Source organism: Sinocyclocheilus rhinocerous, unplaced genomic scaffold, assembly GCF_001515625.1.
Source record: "Sinocyclocheilus rhinocerous isolate Xijiao unplaced genomic scaffold, SAMN03320098_v1.1 scaffold1246, whole genome shotgun sequence".
In the NCBI taxonomy this organism is placed as follows: Eukaryota; Metazoa; Chordata; class Actinopteri; order Cypriniformes; family Cyprinidae; genus Sinocyclocheilus; species Sinocyclocheilus rhinocerous.
In genome coordinates this window covers 552,140-564,319 of record NW_015630543.1, presented here as the reverse complement: position 1 = coordinate 564,319, position 12,180 = coordinate 552,140, and the positions used below count along the sequence as shown (strand labels likewise).

At 40.3% G+C, this 12,180-nt stretch overlaps 1 protein-coding gene across 1 annotated transcript in view; it reads right to left on the bottom strand.

The window, feature by feature from the left end:
- Positions 1-12,180, bottom strand: part of LOC107740530 (receptor-type tyrosine-protein phosphatase kappa-like) — a 142,709-nt gene that overhangs the window by 95,589 nt on the left and 34,940 nt on the right. Inside the window, exon 3 of the mRNA XM_016552979.1 lies at positions 2,837-2,959. Within this exon, the coding sequence (XP_016408465.1) occupies positions 2,837-2,959 (123 nt within the window). The remainder of the gene's footprint in view (positions 1-2,836; positions 2,960-12,180) is intronic.

The window sequence follows — 12,180 nt, the reverse complement described above, 5'->3', positions numbered from 1 at the left end:
TCCTGTTTACCTTTCCGTCCACACTTCTATCTTTCCTGTCCACTTTTTGTCCAAATTTCTGTCTCTTTCTTAGGGTTGGGTATCGTTTGTTTTTTTTCCCGATACCGGTGCCAAATCGATACTTTTGAAACGGTTCCTGTGCCTGAACCGATACTTATTACAAAATAAATAAATAAAAATTCCCCCAAAAAATTATGGATTGGCCATTAGCACTATAAACACATGTTGTCTGTTTCATTTATACTGAAAGCCAGAGGGCGCCCTCGCACAGAAAATCCACATATCCAGTCACAGAAGTAGAGAGAACTCATGACCCTCCAGGAAATCCCTTAAATGGACAAAGGCATTGCTATTATATCTGTAACTGACTTAACAGAACATATAAACGTTTTGAATGATAAAACAAAGACAATAAACACTCGACTGCGACAATATAGTTTATCTGTGTTATTTAAGTCATCTCTGGTATTTTCATAATAATTAAGTATATTTATAATAGGGTGACCATATTTTAGTTTTCCAAAAAAAGGACAGTTGTGGGCGGGGCTTCACCTAACAGTATACATAGCAAGGTCTTTTTTTTTTTGTTGCTTATTTTGTTTTTTATAATAAATAAAAAGTAGAAAGAATAGAAAAAGAATAGGGAATGCTAGTTTTAGAGGGTAATTTTAAATAAAAATAAAACAATTCAATAGACCAGAAAAAGAACAGATAATGCTAGTGTTAGAAGGTCATTATTTATAATAAATAAAAAGAAAATAAGTGGAAAGAATAGAGAAAGAATAGAGAATGCTAGTGTTAGAGGATCTTTTTTCTTTATAAATAAAACAAGTAGAATAGAAATAGAATAGAGAGTGCAAATGTTAGAGGGTCAAGTTTTTAATTAAAAAGAAACAAGCAGATAAAATTAGAAGTAGCATTAGAATAGAGAGAGCTAGAGTTAGAGTTAGAGGGTCAAATGAAAATGAAAGGGATGTGTTTTCAGCCGTTTCTTCATCAGAGCAAGTGTAATTACTGCATTCACGTGCTCCTCGGATGCTCTCATTTCCCGAGTCGGAATGTGAAAACAACATGGACACTCGCGTTACTACAAAGGTTTGTTGGATTTGTATTGTTAGAGTTTTCCGACTTGAGTTCACGTGTATTTTCTCAGTCGGGAAATTATGTTTCACGTGCGGTGCCAGTGATGATGCTTCTTACGTCCGTTTCGGAGAACCAGAGGACAAATATTTCAATCGATCGCTCAGGCATGGCACCGAAATCTGCGTTCGGATTCGGTTCTAGTACATACCGGTTACATAGGTACCATTGCCATATTGGTACCGGGTTTCGGTACCCAACCCTACTCTTTCTGTCCATCTCCCTGTCTCTTTTCCAGTCCATCTCTCTGTCCACAGTTTTTTTTCCTGTCCATTTTTGTCCACATTCCTGTCTCTTTCTATCCATCCCTGTCTTTTCTCTTTTCATCCTTCTCTCGTCCCCTTTTTATCTTTCTATCCAAATTTCTGTTGTTCCAGTCCATCAGTCTCATTATTCAGTCCATTCCTCTATCCACATTTGTGTCTTTTCCTGTCCATTTTATCTACATTCCTCTCTTTCTGTCATCTCTCTTTTTTCCCTCTTCCCCATTTACCTTTCTATCTACATTCCTGTCCATCTTTTTATCTCATTCACCCGTACATTTTTGTCTTTTTTCTTTCTATCCTTCTCTTTCCCCTGTCTATTTTGTCCACCTTTCTATCTATCTCTCTCCCCGTCCCTGCGTTTTTCTGCACAAAAAGCACTTCTGTTGATTGTCTGATATGAAAATGAAGACATGTAAACGCCCCATCTTTGTCAACTTTTCAGATTAGAGACGAGTCAGATGAGAGTCCTCTAAATGATGTTCTCAAGTGAATGTAGCGAGAGACTGCATCCCACGAGGCCAGCTGTTCACACAAACACACCGGCAAACACAGTGAGAAATAAACCTTAATGAATGCATGCCTTCTAAATGCAGCGAAAATGACAAAATATCAAATCATCTTTTTGTTCAATTAATTTGCTCAAATGTGTTAGTCAACCAAGCGCCTCGCGCAAGATGCAACAGCTATTATCATAAAAGCTGCAATGCTGTTCTCCTTCAGGTCCTCTTCTAGTGAAACCCTACCTGACTGAAAGCAAGGGCTGACGACCTTCTCTGTTCTCCTGCCTTGATTAATAACTTAATATCTAATTAATTATGGAATTTAGCTGAGAGTGAAATGCTTTAATTTCCCTGAGCAGAATCTCCTGTCTGAAAACGAGTGATTAAGCGTCGGAGAGGTGAAAAGTGAAGGTCGCAACGCTCCGCTCTCCCCTCTTTTTTGAGCGCATTTAAAAAGCTTAATTGTATCACGTATGACAGTCCTTTGACCAAAGCCTTTTTCCCCCCTTCGGCACTTCACACGTTTTGTCATGTAAATGGCAAAGTATTTTCAGATCCCATCCGAAGAGTGTTCAGAGAGCGGGAACAGCGGTTGAAGGAAGATTAATGTTCTGTTACCTGCCTATTTTCTCTCAACTTCTTCAGCTCTTCACTAATGGCTTTTACCCTGACACGATAAGACGCTGCTGCAAATTTGTTCAAATGTTAGCAGCCCATTAAAACATTCCTAAATCTGCCTTACTGTTTAAACAAGCCCAAGGGCAGATAAAACCATGCGTTCCCACTCTCACTTTGTGTTCGCTCAAATTGGAGACTTGCCCCACTTGCCTCAGATTCTCCAACCGTGAGGTTAGCGAGGACGTTATTGCGCGCAGTGGAATCTAAATCTAGTTTAGTTCAGCTATGAGCAAGTGTGTCTGATGGACTCACCCTGGGGAAGGTCAGAGGGCAGGTACGGCACTTCTTGAGCGCTGACGTGTGTCCAGTCGAAGTCGTCGTAAGGATCCTGCTGGTAGTCGCATTGTGCTGGGCCATCATCGAAGGTGCAGCCGCCTAGAACAGAGCATCATTATATACATTACAACTCAAACACAAATGCACAACTTTATTAGTACAGAATCTGACAGCTTTCGGTGAATGAGACAATCACACAGCAAGATCCAAAAGTCTGTGACCACTAGTGAAAATGCAAATAGACTACTTTTTTTTTTTTGATACAGGGAAAGCCACAGTATTAAACCCACCCAAATACATGTTCTATGTGTTTTCTAGTACATCTTTCATTTGAACACATTGTTTTGTTACAAACTTATGTAATATATATATTTTTTTTTTCAAAGTGACATTATGTCAAATTAGGATTATGAATGCCAAATTTTCATTTTGATCACATACTTTAATTTATAAAGTATTTATATGACAATTTCTTTTTTAATATCGCATAAATACTTTTGTACATGATCATGATATATGCATATGAAGGGGATATGAATATGATATGTGACAGTAATGATCATTAAAGTGTTATACATCAAAGTACCGTCATCACTGTACCATGTTCAGTACTTTTTGTCAGGGTAAATACCTCTACTGATTTACCGTATGTCAGAAGAACAGGGTACTTTCTGCACATGCCCAAATCTAGTGCTCTAGTTTCCTCATATCAAACGTCCTCTGTTTGTGTTTCTCAAGTCGACAATCATGTTCTTACGACAACAACCCTTCTCTGAAGCAGCGACAGACTTTGTTACTCATTTACAGAGATTACTGATAGCTCAGTCTTATTATGAAAACTGCAGACGAAACGGGGTGATAATGAGTACTAGCACATACAGTCAAAGACTCAAATCAGCTAACAGGAGATTTATAAACCTCTTACAGTCACACAGACCTGCAGAAAGCATAAATCATCTGTGATTCATACTGTTATGAACACACAGAAACAGCCGGTTTGGTATGTTAGAGTTGTGGTGTGGCAGTAGTGTATTACACACTTACAACATAAAGGACAGTGTTCCCATCAAGAGTGTGTCACGTCCTGCTGCCATTCTCCCTGCCAATATCCGCCTGTGTGTGTGTGTGTGTGTGTGTGTGTGTCAAAACTAGCTCCCCTATTTAGTTCATGAGTGTGAGTGTGAATTGTTCACACCCCACAGGATGTTGAATTGATGTTTGAATTGAAATGACAGGATGATGAATTTACTGAACTGCAATACAAAGAAATGTACACAACAGATGAATTGCATTAGTAAAACACAAGCTTTGAGACCATATATAAATAATTACATAATTTATTTTGACTAATTATGCCAATTTATTACATGACATGTAAAATATATATTTTACACTGCATAAGCATTTTATTTTCTGGCGCTCTGCCATCATGATCCATCAAATAAAATATATTACAATTAAAACTTGAATGTAGCTATAGACCATTTAATACAAATTTAATATAAATGTACATTTCTAAACACACACACACACACATACACACACACACACAGATATATATTGGTATACAGTATATTGATGTCATATACTGTAAAATTGATATTTTGATATTGATATTAAAATTGATATTTCAGATTTTTTTAGTATATGCATTTCATTGAGTGTTCATATATATGTTTTTAAATGTACTTTTATATTGCAATAATTTCACACTCAATCTTCAAATTAGAAACAACATAAAGACCATATATTTTTAATATTTGTTTTTATGACTAAGGGTGAGCATTGGTGGAGTGATGCAGTAGAGTCTCAGTAAAGTATGACAAATTGTGTTGATCTGCTGCATCCTCCACAAACCAACAATAAGCTGCAAGACAAGGAACTGAGGCAAAAAATCTCAGCATTTTTATGGACATAATGGGCACATTTGTGCCGTTATTTGATTTGTTTAGTATAATAAAGTCCACCAGTGAGGTAAAGGAGAGTAAAATACAATCCCACCCACCAACACCTCCATCTCCTCCAATCTCTAACGTTCAACTACAACCTTCAGACTGGCCATTCATCTGAACGATTAACTATCATCATCTTGAAAAACTGTTAGACAGGCCGTCATGACTGACTCAGAACTTGATAGTGACTCTGAAGCAGTGCATTTATTATGTGAGGTTTTCTCACCTGTGTAAAGGTCAGACGCTCCGTGTTTTACATCCACTGACCTTTACAACCTCTCCGTGATTTCACAGAGAGAGCAGAAATCCAGACAGATGAAGGTGTTAATTAAACAGCCCTGCATAATATTGGGAAAGAAATATCTGCACCTTCCCAAGAGGCCACACAAACTTATCTCCGCAGCGAGGGCTGTGACACGAGCCCAAAGTTACACATGGAAATGAGTCCTCATCGTTCAACAGATCTCTACGCCAGACTGTGTCGCAACAAAAATTACAATAATCTCAACTTTGAGACACAAGCACATTTCGCAGGTTTTCTAGTTGCAGTATAATGCAATATGTAAGAGTAACAGACCTGAGCTGTGCGTTTTCATTGAATTTTAAGGGAATATCCTGTGCCAGTGTGGCGTAGACTTAGTTTTGAGCGAGTAAAACACACGTTTCCTACATTTTGCACTTCAAACACATGCAAATGTAGGAAACGGCTGACAACGACTTCTGCAAACAGACCGTTGCAAGAGTGGATTGAGTGTGTTAATGAACCAAAGAAGAAGACACTGACTTCCAGAGGGCAGGAGAGACGTCTGCACACTTAATCTGACTGATTATAAAGGCAGACTAATAATACCGCTGTCATTTACTGCTAATCCACGTACTTAGTGCCATGTCATGCTAAAATCATTTGAGACACACAAAATTAAAAGACGTGTCACTTCTCATGCATCCAAGAGCACTAATAAAAGTTGCATTATGAGCTGAGCCTCAAATCTCTAACAACACCATTTCATCTATTACTGATCAAATTGGCCATAAGCTTGAAAATATGTGGGCGGGTTTTGTTTAAAAGTGCAAATATCACAAAAAAATTGCATATGCATGCTTATTATTATTATTTCTCTTTCTGATTTTGTAATATTCATCCACTGAATCTTACTTTAACAACATGTCATCGAATTCTGTTTAAATTAAAACATACATCAACATGGGTTTCATCCATAGGTTAGATCTACGTAAAACTTCCCTGGACCTGAACCGAGAATGAACTCCTTACTTACGCACAATCTTAGCGTTATTGTCTTTAGTTCCTCTGTGAGCGCTGGCCATCGATTAAATGTATTTGCGAAAAGGCCAGTGTGTGTATTTTAAACGCTTAGCCATACAAAGAGACTCCCAAACCAAAGCCAATCATCTTCAAATTCAAGACAAAATACAACACCCACTGAATCGTCTCGCAGCGTTTAATTTATCTGCAGCACAGGAAATTGAGCTCCGTTCTCGCAGTGGCGTCTGCCCACATTCGCACACACATAATATTCTCCAGCATCACAAAACCAAACACCTCCACACACCATCTGACTCTCTTTGACGCGCTTGGCTCCGCCGAGGGGCCGGAATAGCCACGGATAGCTGGCCCGAGGACAGAGCGCCCGCTTATGTGCCGAGGACAGAATTCATCTGTCTAAATGGGGCAGCGGCTATTCAGGAGCTCCAAATCGCCACAATCCCACTGCCTTATGCAGCAAATATCTTTCATAGCCCACCGAATGCATGGCATTTCACGGCCGCAGCACTCGGCTAATTGTGCAGGACAGACGGGCAGAGCGCTTTAATGAGTCCATAACGCGGCGCTCCGCTCCAGATGGGCCCGAGCGCGGCTCCTGCAATCAGCGACGCTGCAAGGACACTAACGGGGATGATTTGCATACTAATCTATGGCTGCTAATATTCAGCCTTGCTAATGAAATACTGTAATAGCCTGCTCTTGATTTACATAATAAAATAATTATTGTGTCTGATAAAACCTCAAGGGTAAAGCCTGTTCGCAGTCGCCAATAAACACGGGTTAACAACTCCATCCCTGCACGCTCATAAACACCCGCTTATTAATAGCGATCGGGAAAGAGACTTTCCCTGCAAAAGCGCAGGACACAAATCAGCATCAAGTCAGCCCACGTTCTCGAATTAAAACTCAGGAATCGATTCCTAATATTGCAAACTAGCCAGATGTGGAAAACGGTATGGTGGGAGGGGATGGAATCAATCATGAAGCCATCAGCTCCTGAACTAAATTGAAAAACACAAATAATGATCCAATCAACATGAAGAAACACAGATAGCGCTTGTGTTGTTTTGGGTGAAATGGGAAAATGTTATTTTACAGAAGGTTAGTCACAGACAGCGTCAGATTAATCAACTTCACTAGAGATCTCATAAATAAAACCTCCGCTCTGCACTGCTTTATTTTACTCTGTTCAGGCCTGCGCCATTCATAGCTACATTTCTAATCATGAAGGCACAGTTTTTAACCCTGCAGTGCCAAAATGCTGCTAGAATGGTGTTTAGCAACCAATCGTAAACTCAATAATGGTTTCTTGGTTAAAAATTCATGAGCTTTACAAAGCTGCAAAATCTTTAAAGCGCTGTTCATTTTCAGTTAAAACTGTGAAGGCACATTAACTGGCGTGTTATTTTTACAGTTTTGCTTTGAAATGTCTATAAGACAAACTGATGCTAGTGGAAAAGTGAACTCAAGTCTCTCCATGACTTAAATTAAAAGACAGCAAAAGATAAGCCAGTGCTAAAAATGACCTTGGTTCCACAATTTCACATGTGAAAGCCTGTAGCTATACAATATGAGGGTCAACGGTGTTGAAGAAACAAACGACTTTGCAACTTCGGTGACTTCCAAAACTGAAAGGACAGCTGCGATGACGGCTAAATGGCTTCTCTCACTTTTACCTAAAACAAAATGCTCAATTATGTAGAAATAACAAAAGGTGACACTTGTCTGTAGGTAAAGAATACGTGTCACTTCCTCCGCTGTGCCTGAGTGCTTCGATTCACGGCTGCAAAATGCTATGACCACAGGTTTACGGCTGTTTTTGTGTGCTTCACTGTGCTTTCGTCGAGTGGACCGAGAGTCTAATCTCGCTATTAACATTATTCCTGTGAAAAGGGAGAAGCAGTCTTCTTGAAGAGCAAAATGTCGAAAGCGCACACATTGTAAATGGATTTCCTACCAATTAAAACGGCTGAAAGCAACACCTTCAGAGACTGTCAAAATACTCCTTAACCCCCTCGCCGAAAGCACTGTCGGCACGCCTGCACAAAATCACTGAATCACTATACACATCACGGCCATTTGCATGCCAATTAAAGAGTGCTGCCATACATAGAGATAACAAAATACATAAACAATTAAAAATGCATCTGTCAAAAATGAACAAACAGGAATGTGCAGCATCATTTTCATTACTGTGTTACAGAATTTGGGGTCATAAAAATGCAACAAACTGGCTTCATTTTCTTAATGTACAATATAAATAGTTGTTTCCTGAGATTTGAGGCTGAGATACGGCCTGCACATGTTCAGTGCGAGAGCTACGTCGGGCGCAGATGATGTTTTACAGCCAGCCATACGCTGGAAAACCTCTGCTTGACATCAACGAGCTAAAACAGCTCCGCACCTCTGACCTGCTCCAGCAGACCCACGCATCTGCCTTCGGTCTCACGACTTTACAAATCACTGCTGAAGAGGTTCACACAGAGTCAAACATCTCCTCCGTCCCGTGAAACACAAACCCTCGCTGGGGTGTGGGACGGAAGCGAAAGAGAGAAAGAAAATAGTAGCTGAAATCAGACACTGGCACGTCTAAGCCCAGGGACTTTAAACAGAGACAATGAAGCGCTGCAGAGGAGAGCCTTGGTGTAGTTGAAGAATTTCAGTCAGGTTTCAGGCCCCATCATAGCACAGAAACTGCACTTGTTAAAATTACAAATGACTTGCTTCTTGCATCAGACCAAGGCTGCATCTCATTGCTAGTTTTACTTGATCTTAGTGCTGCGTTCGACTCTATAGATCATGACATCCAACCCCGAAACAACATACAGAACTACCACATTTGCTATAAGTTTGATTGCATCATTACAGCTACATGTAACAGCAAATATGACTAAAAGTTATGTAGTATAACTGACCAAACTAGGACATAATTAGTTAAAATAAATTAAGCATTTTTGACATTTTTCAGTGCTGCTAGGCCACTTAGACTTAGTCTAAAAATGCAACTTTTTGAACTGTTTTTATCATCAACAAAGAGAGTTGCAATTTGGCCATATCTAATTATTACTTGGGACATACAGTGGACACATAGTGTGTGTGATTATTGCATCAACTCACTCTGCCGTAAAGCTGCTTATGCAATACAGCATGACATCAGCGTGTTTGTCGCGCTTCGTGTTGGGAAAATCAGCTTGTCACTGGAAAAGCTGGGGTGTTTTGAAAACAGCTGAAGTACTGTCAGGACTCTGAAAATCAAAGAGTTTTACACTTACTCTTTTCATGCCAACCCCGAAACAACATACAGAACTACCACATTTGCTATAAGTTTGATTGCATCATTACAGCTACATGTAACAGCAAATATGACTAAAAGTTATGTAGTATAACTGACCAAACTAGGACATAATTAGTTAAAATAAATTAAGCATTTTTGACATTTTTCAGTGCTGCTAGGCCACTTAGACTTAGTCTAAAAATGCAACTTTTTGAACTGTTTTTATCATCAACAAAGAGAGTTGCAATTTGGCCATATCTAATTATTACTTGGGACATACAGTGGACACATAGTGTGTGTGATTATTGCATTTTGAAAACAGCTGAAGTACTGTCAGGACTCTGAAAATCAAAGAGTTTTACACTTACTCTTTTCTTCCATTGTCAAGCTCAAACAATCGAGAGCCCCCCGCAGGGCGTTCACAGTCCCCAATCAAACAGCACTGAGGCCTCTCTGCGTGCTGATTGGCCAGCTCTGACGATGTCACACAGGGCCCGGAGAGGCAGACATGAATTGAATTGCAGACGCACCTTCTTTTCACACACCGCTCTCCCAACAAAGAGAGGGCGAGCCTGACCTACTCCACACAGCCTTTGATAACGGCTCTCTTAAGGCAGAGAGAGAAAGAAAGAGAGAGTGCTCTGGCTGCTTTACTGCTGAGACGTCTCCTCTGTAGTTTAACCTGTCCCCACGCTTTCCTTCCGCACCATTTTACAGCACCAAAGAACAAAAGACACGAGTCGGCAGCATATAATAACCCGTGAACGTGTGCGACACTGCCAGCATGAATCCCTCGTTCTCACTTTTACTCACCCAATCTCTCTCTCCGACAATAAAACGCCGCCGTGCCACTCTACACACGATTACCTGACAGTTAAAAACACAATATTTTTCTTTGCCACGCCGCAAAGGGAAAAAGTTTGATGTGTTCATATGGCTGTATAGCCATGAAATGTCAGGATATGAATAAAAATGACGTTTCCCGTTCAGGAGAGGAAAGCGTTTCCACAGGTAATCATCAAAGCGGAAAGCGCTAGTACGGCTGAGCGCTGATGAATTCACAAATAAACGCTGTGGAAAGGGCAGCGAGGCCTGGATGCGCAACGTTTCACCTGCATTTATATCACAGAGGCAGAAACGCTGGGATCTGGATGTAAGCTGATTTACAAAACGGGGAAAAAATCTGAAAGGACAGAGTTAAGAAGCGGGAAAAATGATGAGAGTTGAGAAATCGAGTGTGCGTGTGTGTGTGTAATGGGGTCCAGGGAGGATGGTGTACTTCAACTAGCTGTCACAGTGTTTGAAATTTCTCACATGCGTTTGAGGAACTGCAAACAATCAAGTGCCGTCGGTAAATGTGCTGAGGGTGCAAGAACGCACACGTCTGCGAGATCTAGTTCTCGTATAATCTCCTGCTCGCCTCAGAGTCTGGCTGAAGCCCAGGTGAGATGACAGTGAAAAATAGGTCTGTGGTTTGAAGTCGCAAGGCCACGGTGAAAGCATGTCGGCTAGTTTTCTGTCTTTTACGGTTGAAACACCCTGTTTAAAAGACCGGCCTGTGCTCTGCTTTGGTCCTCAACAGGTTTCTTAACTAGCCTAACCAGAAAGACTCCTTTGGGTTGACCAGCCAATGAATCTCACCCAGTGTCTTTTAAACTGTGTTTTGTTGTCAAACCTTCTCAAGGACAACTGAGAATTTTTAATAGGCATTTAAATTTAACCAATAATGTGTGTCTTTGCCCTGGTACATAATCATTTTCTATATTAGTGAATTAGCATGATTGCTGAAAGAAAGTTTTATGAGAGGAAACCCTGGCCTGAGTTTCAGGACCAGACCGCACCAGCACCACGGCCTTTATATCAAAACCACAGCCTCTCTAATTCATGCCAAGAATTTCTGCTTTTTACTGCTCAGAAATCCAATTAAGCGAGAAAAAGCCGTATCCTCTGGCTAGCCCAGGGCCGCTGCGCGCGCTATTCTTCTGCAGTCAAGGTAAGGAGATTAAAACAGAGAGTCGGACCGAACAGCAAAGCCCAGATCCTGAGGCGCATCCGCACTGGCCGCCGGTCATGTGTTTACCGGATCAGCTGTAACTGTGAGGAGAAACCCGCCGGACAGGTAATGCCAGGATTCACTGCGCTGTTGAAATCTCTAGACACACGTCTCGTGTTTCAGTGAAATGAGGCCTTTATGAATTCACACAATAAATCAACACTGTTGTGTCTGTGAATGACACAACAACATCAGCTGACAGTCTGTCATATATCTCTCAATCCATCTGCATACCTGCCATCAAGCCAGCTGGAACACTAAACCAACAAGTTCTCCATAATCAAATGGGAAAAGTGGGAAGTTCAGGGTGGTTGGCATGGCTTTTGAAGCACCGTACTGCAAAAAGCATCACCATAATCAGTATTTTTATCTTAATATATTTGAGAAGCTTATAAAGATACACTCTAAAAAATGCTGGTTTAAATACAACCCAGTGCTGGGTGAAATATGGACAAACCCAGCAATTGGGTTGTTTTGACCCAACGGTTGGGTTATATGTGACCCTGGACCACAAAACCAGTCATAAGGGTCAATTTTTTAAAATTGAGATTTATACATCATCTGAAAGCTGAATAGATAAGCTTTCCATTGATGTATGGTTTGTTAGGATAAGACAATATTTAGCCGAGATACAACTATTTGAAAATCTGGAATCTGAGGGTGCAAAAAAATCTAAATATTGAGAAAATCATCTTTAAAGTTGTCCAAATGAAGTTCTTAGCCATGCATATTACTAATCAAAAATTATGTTTTGAT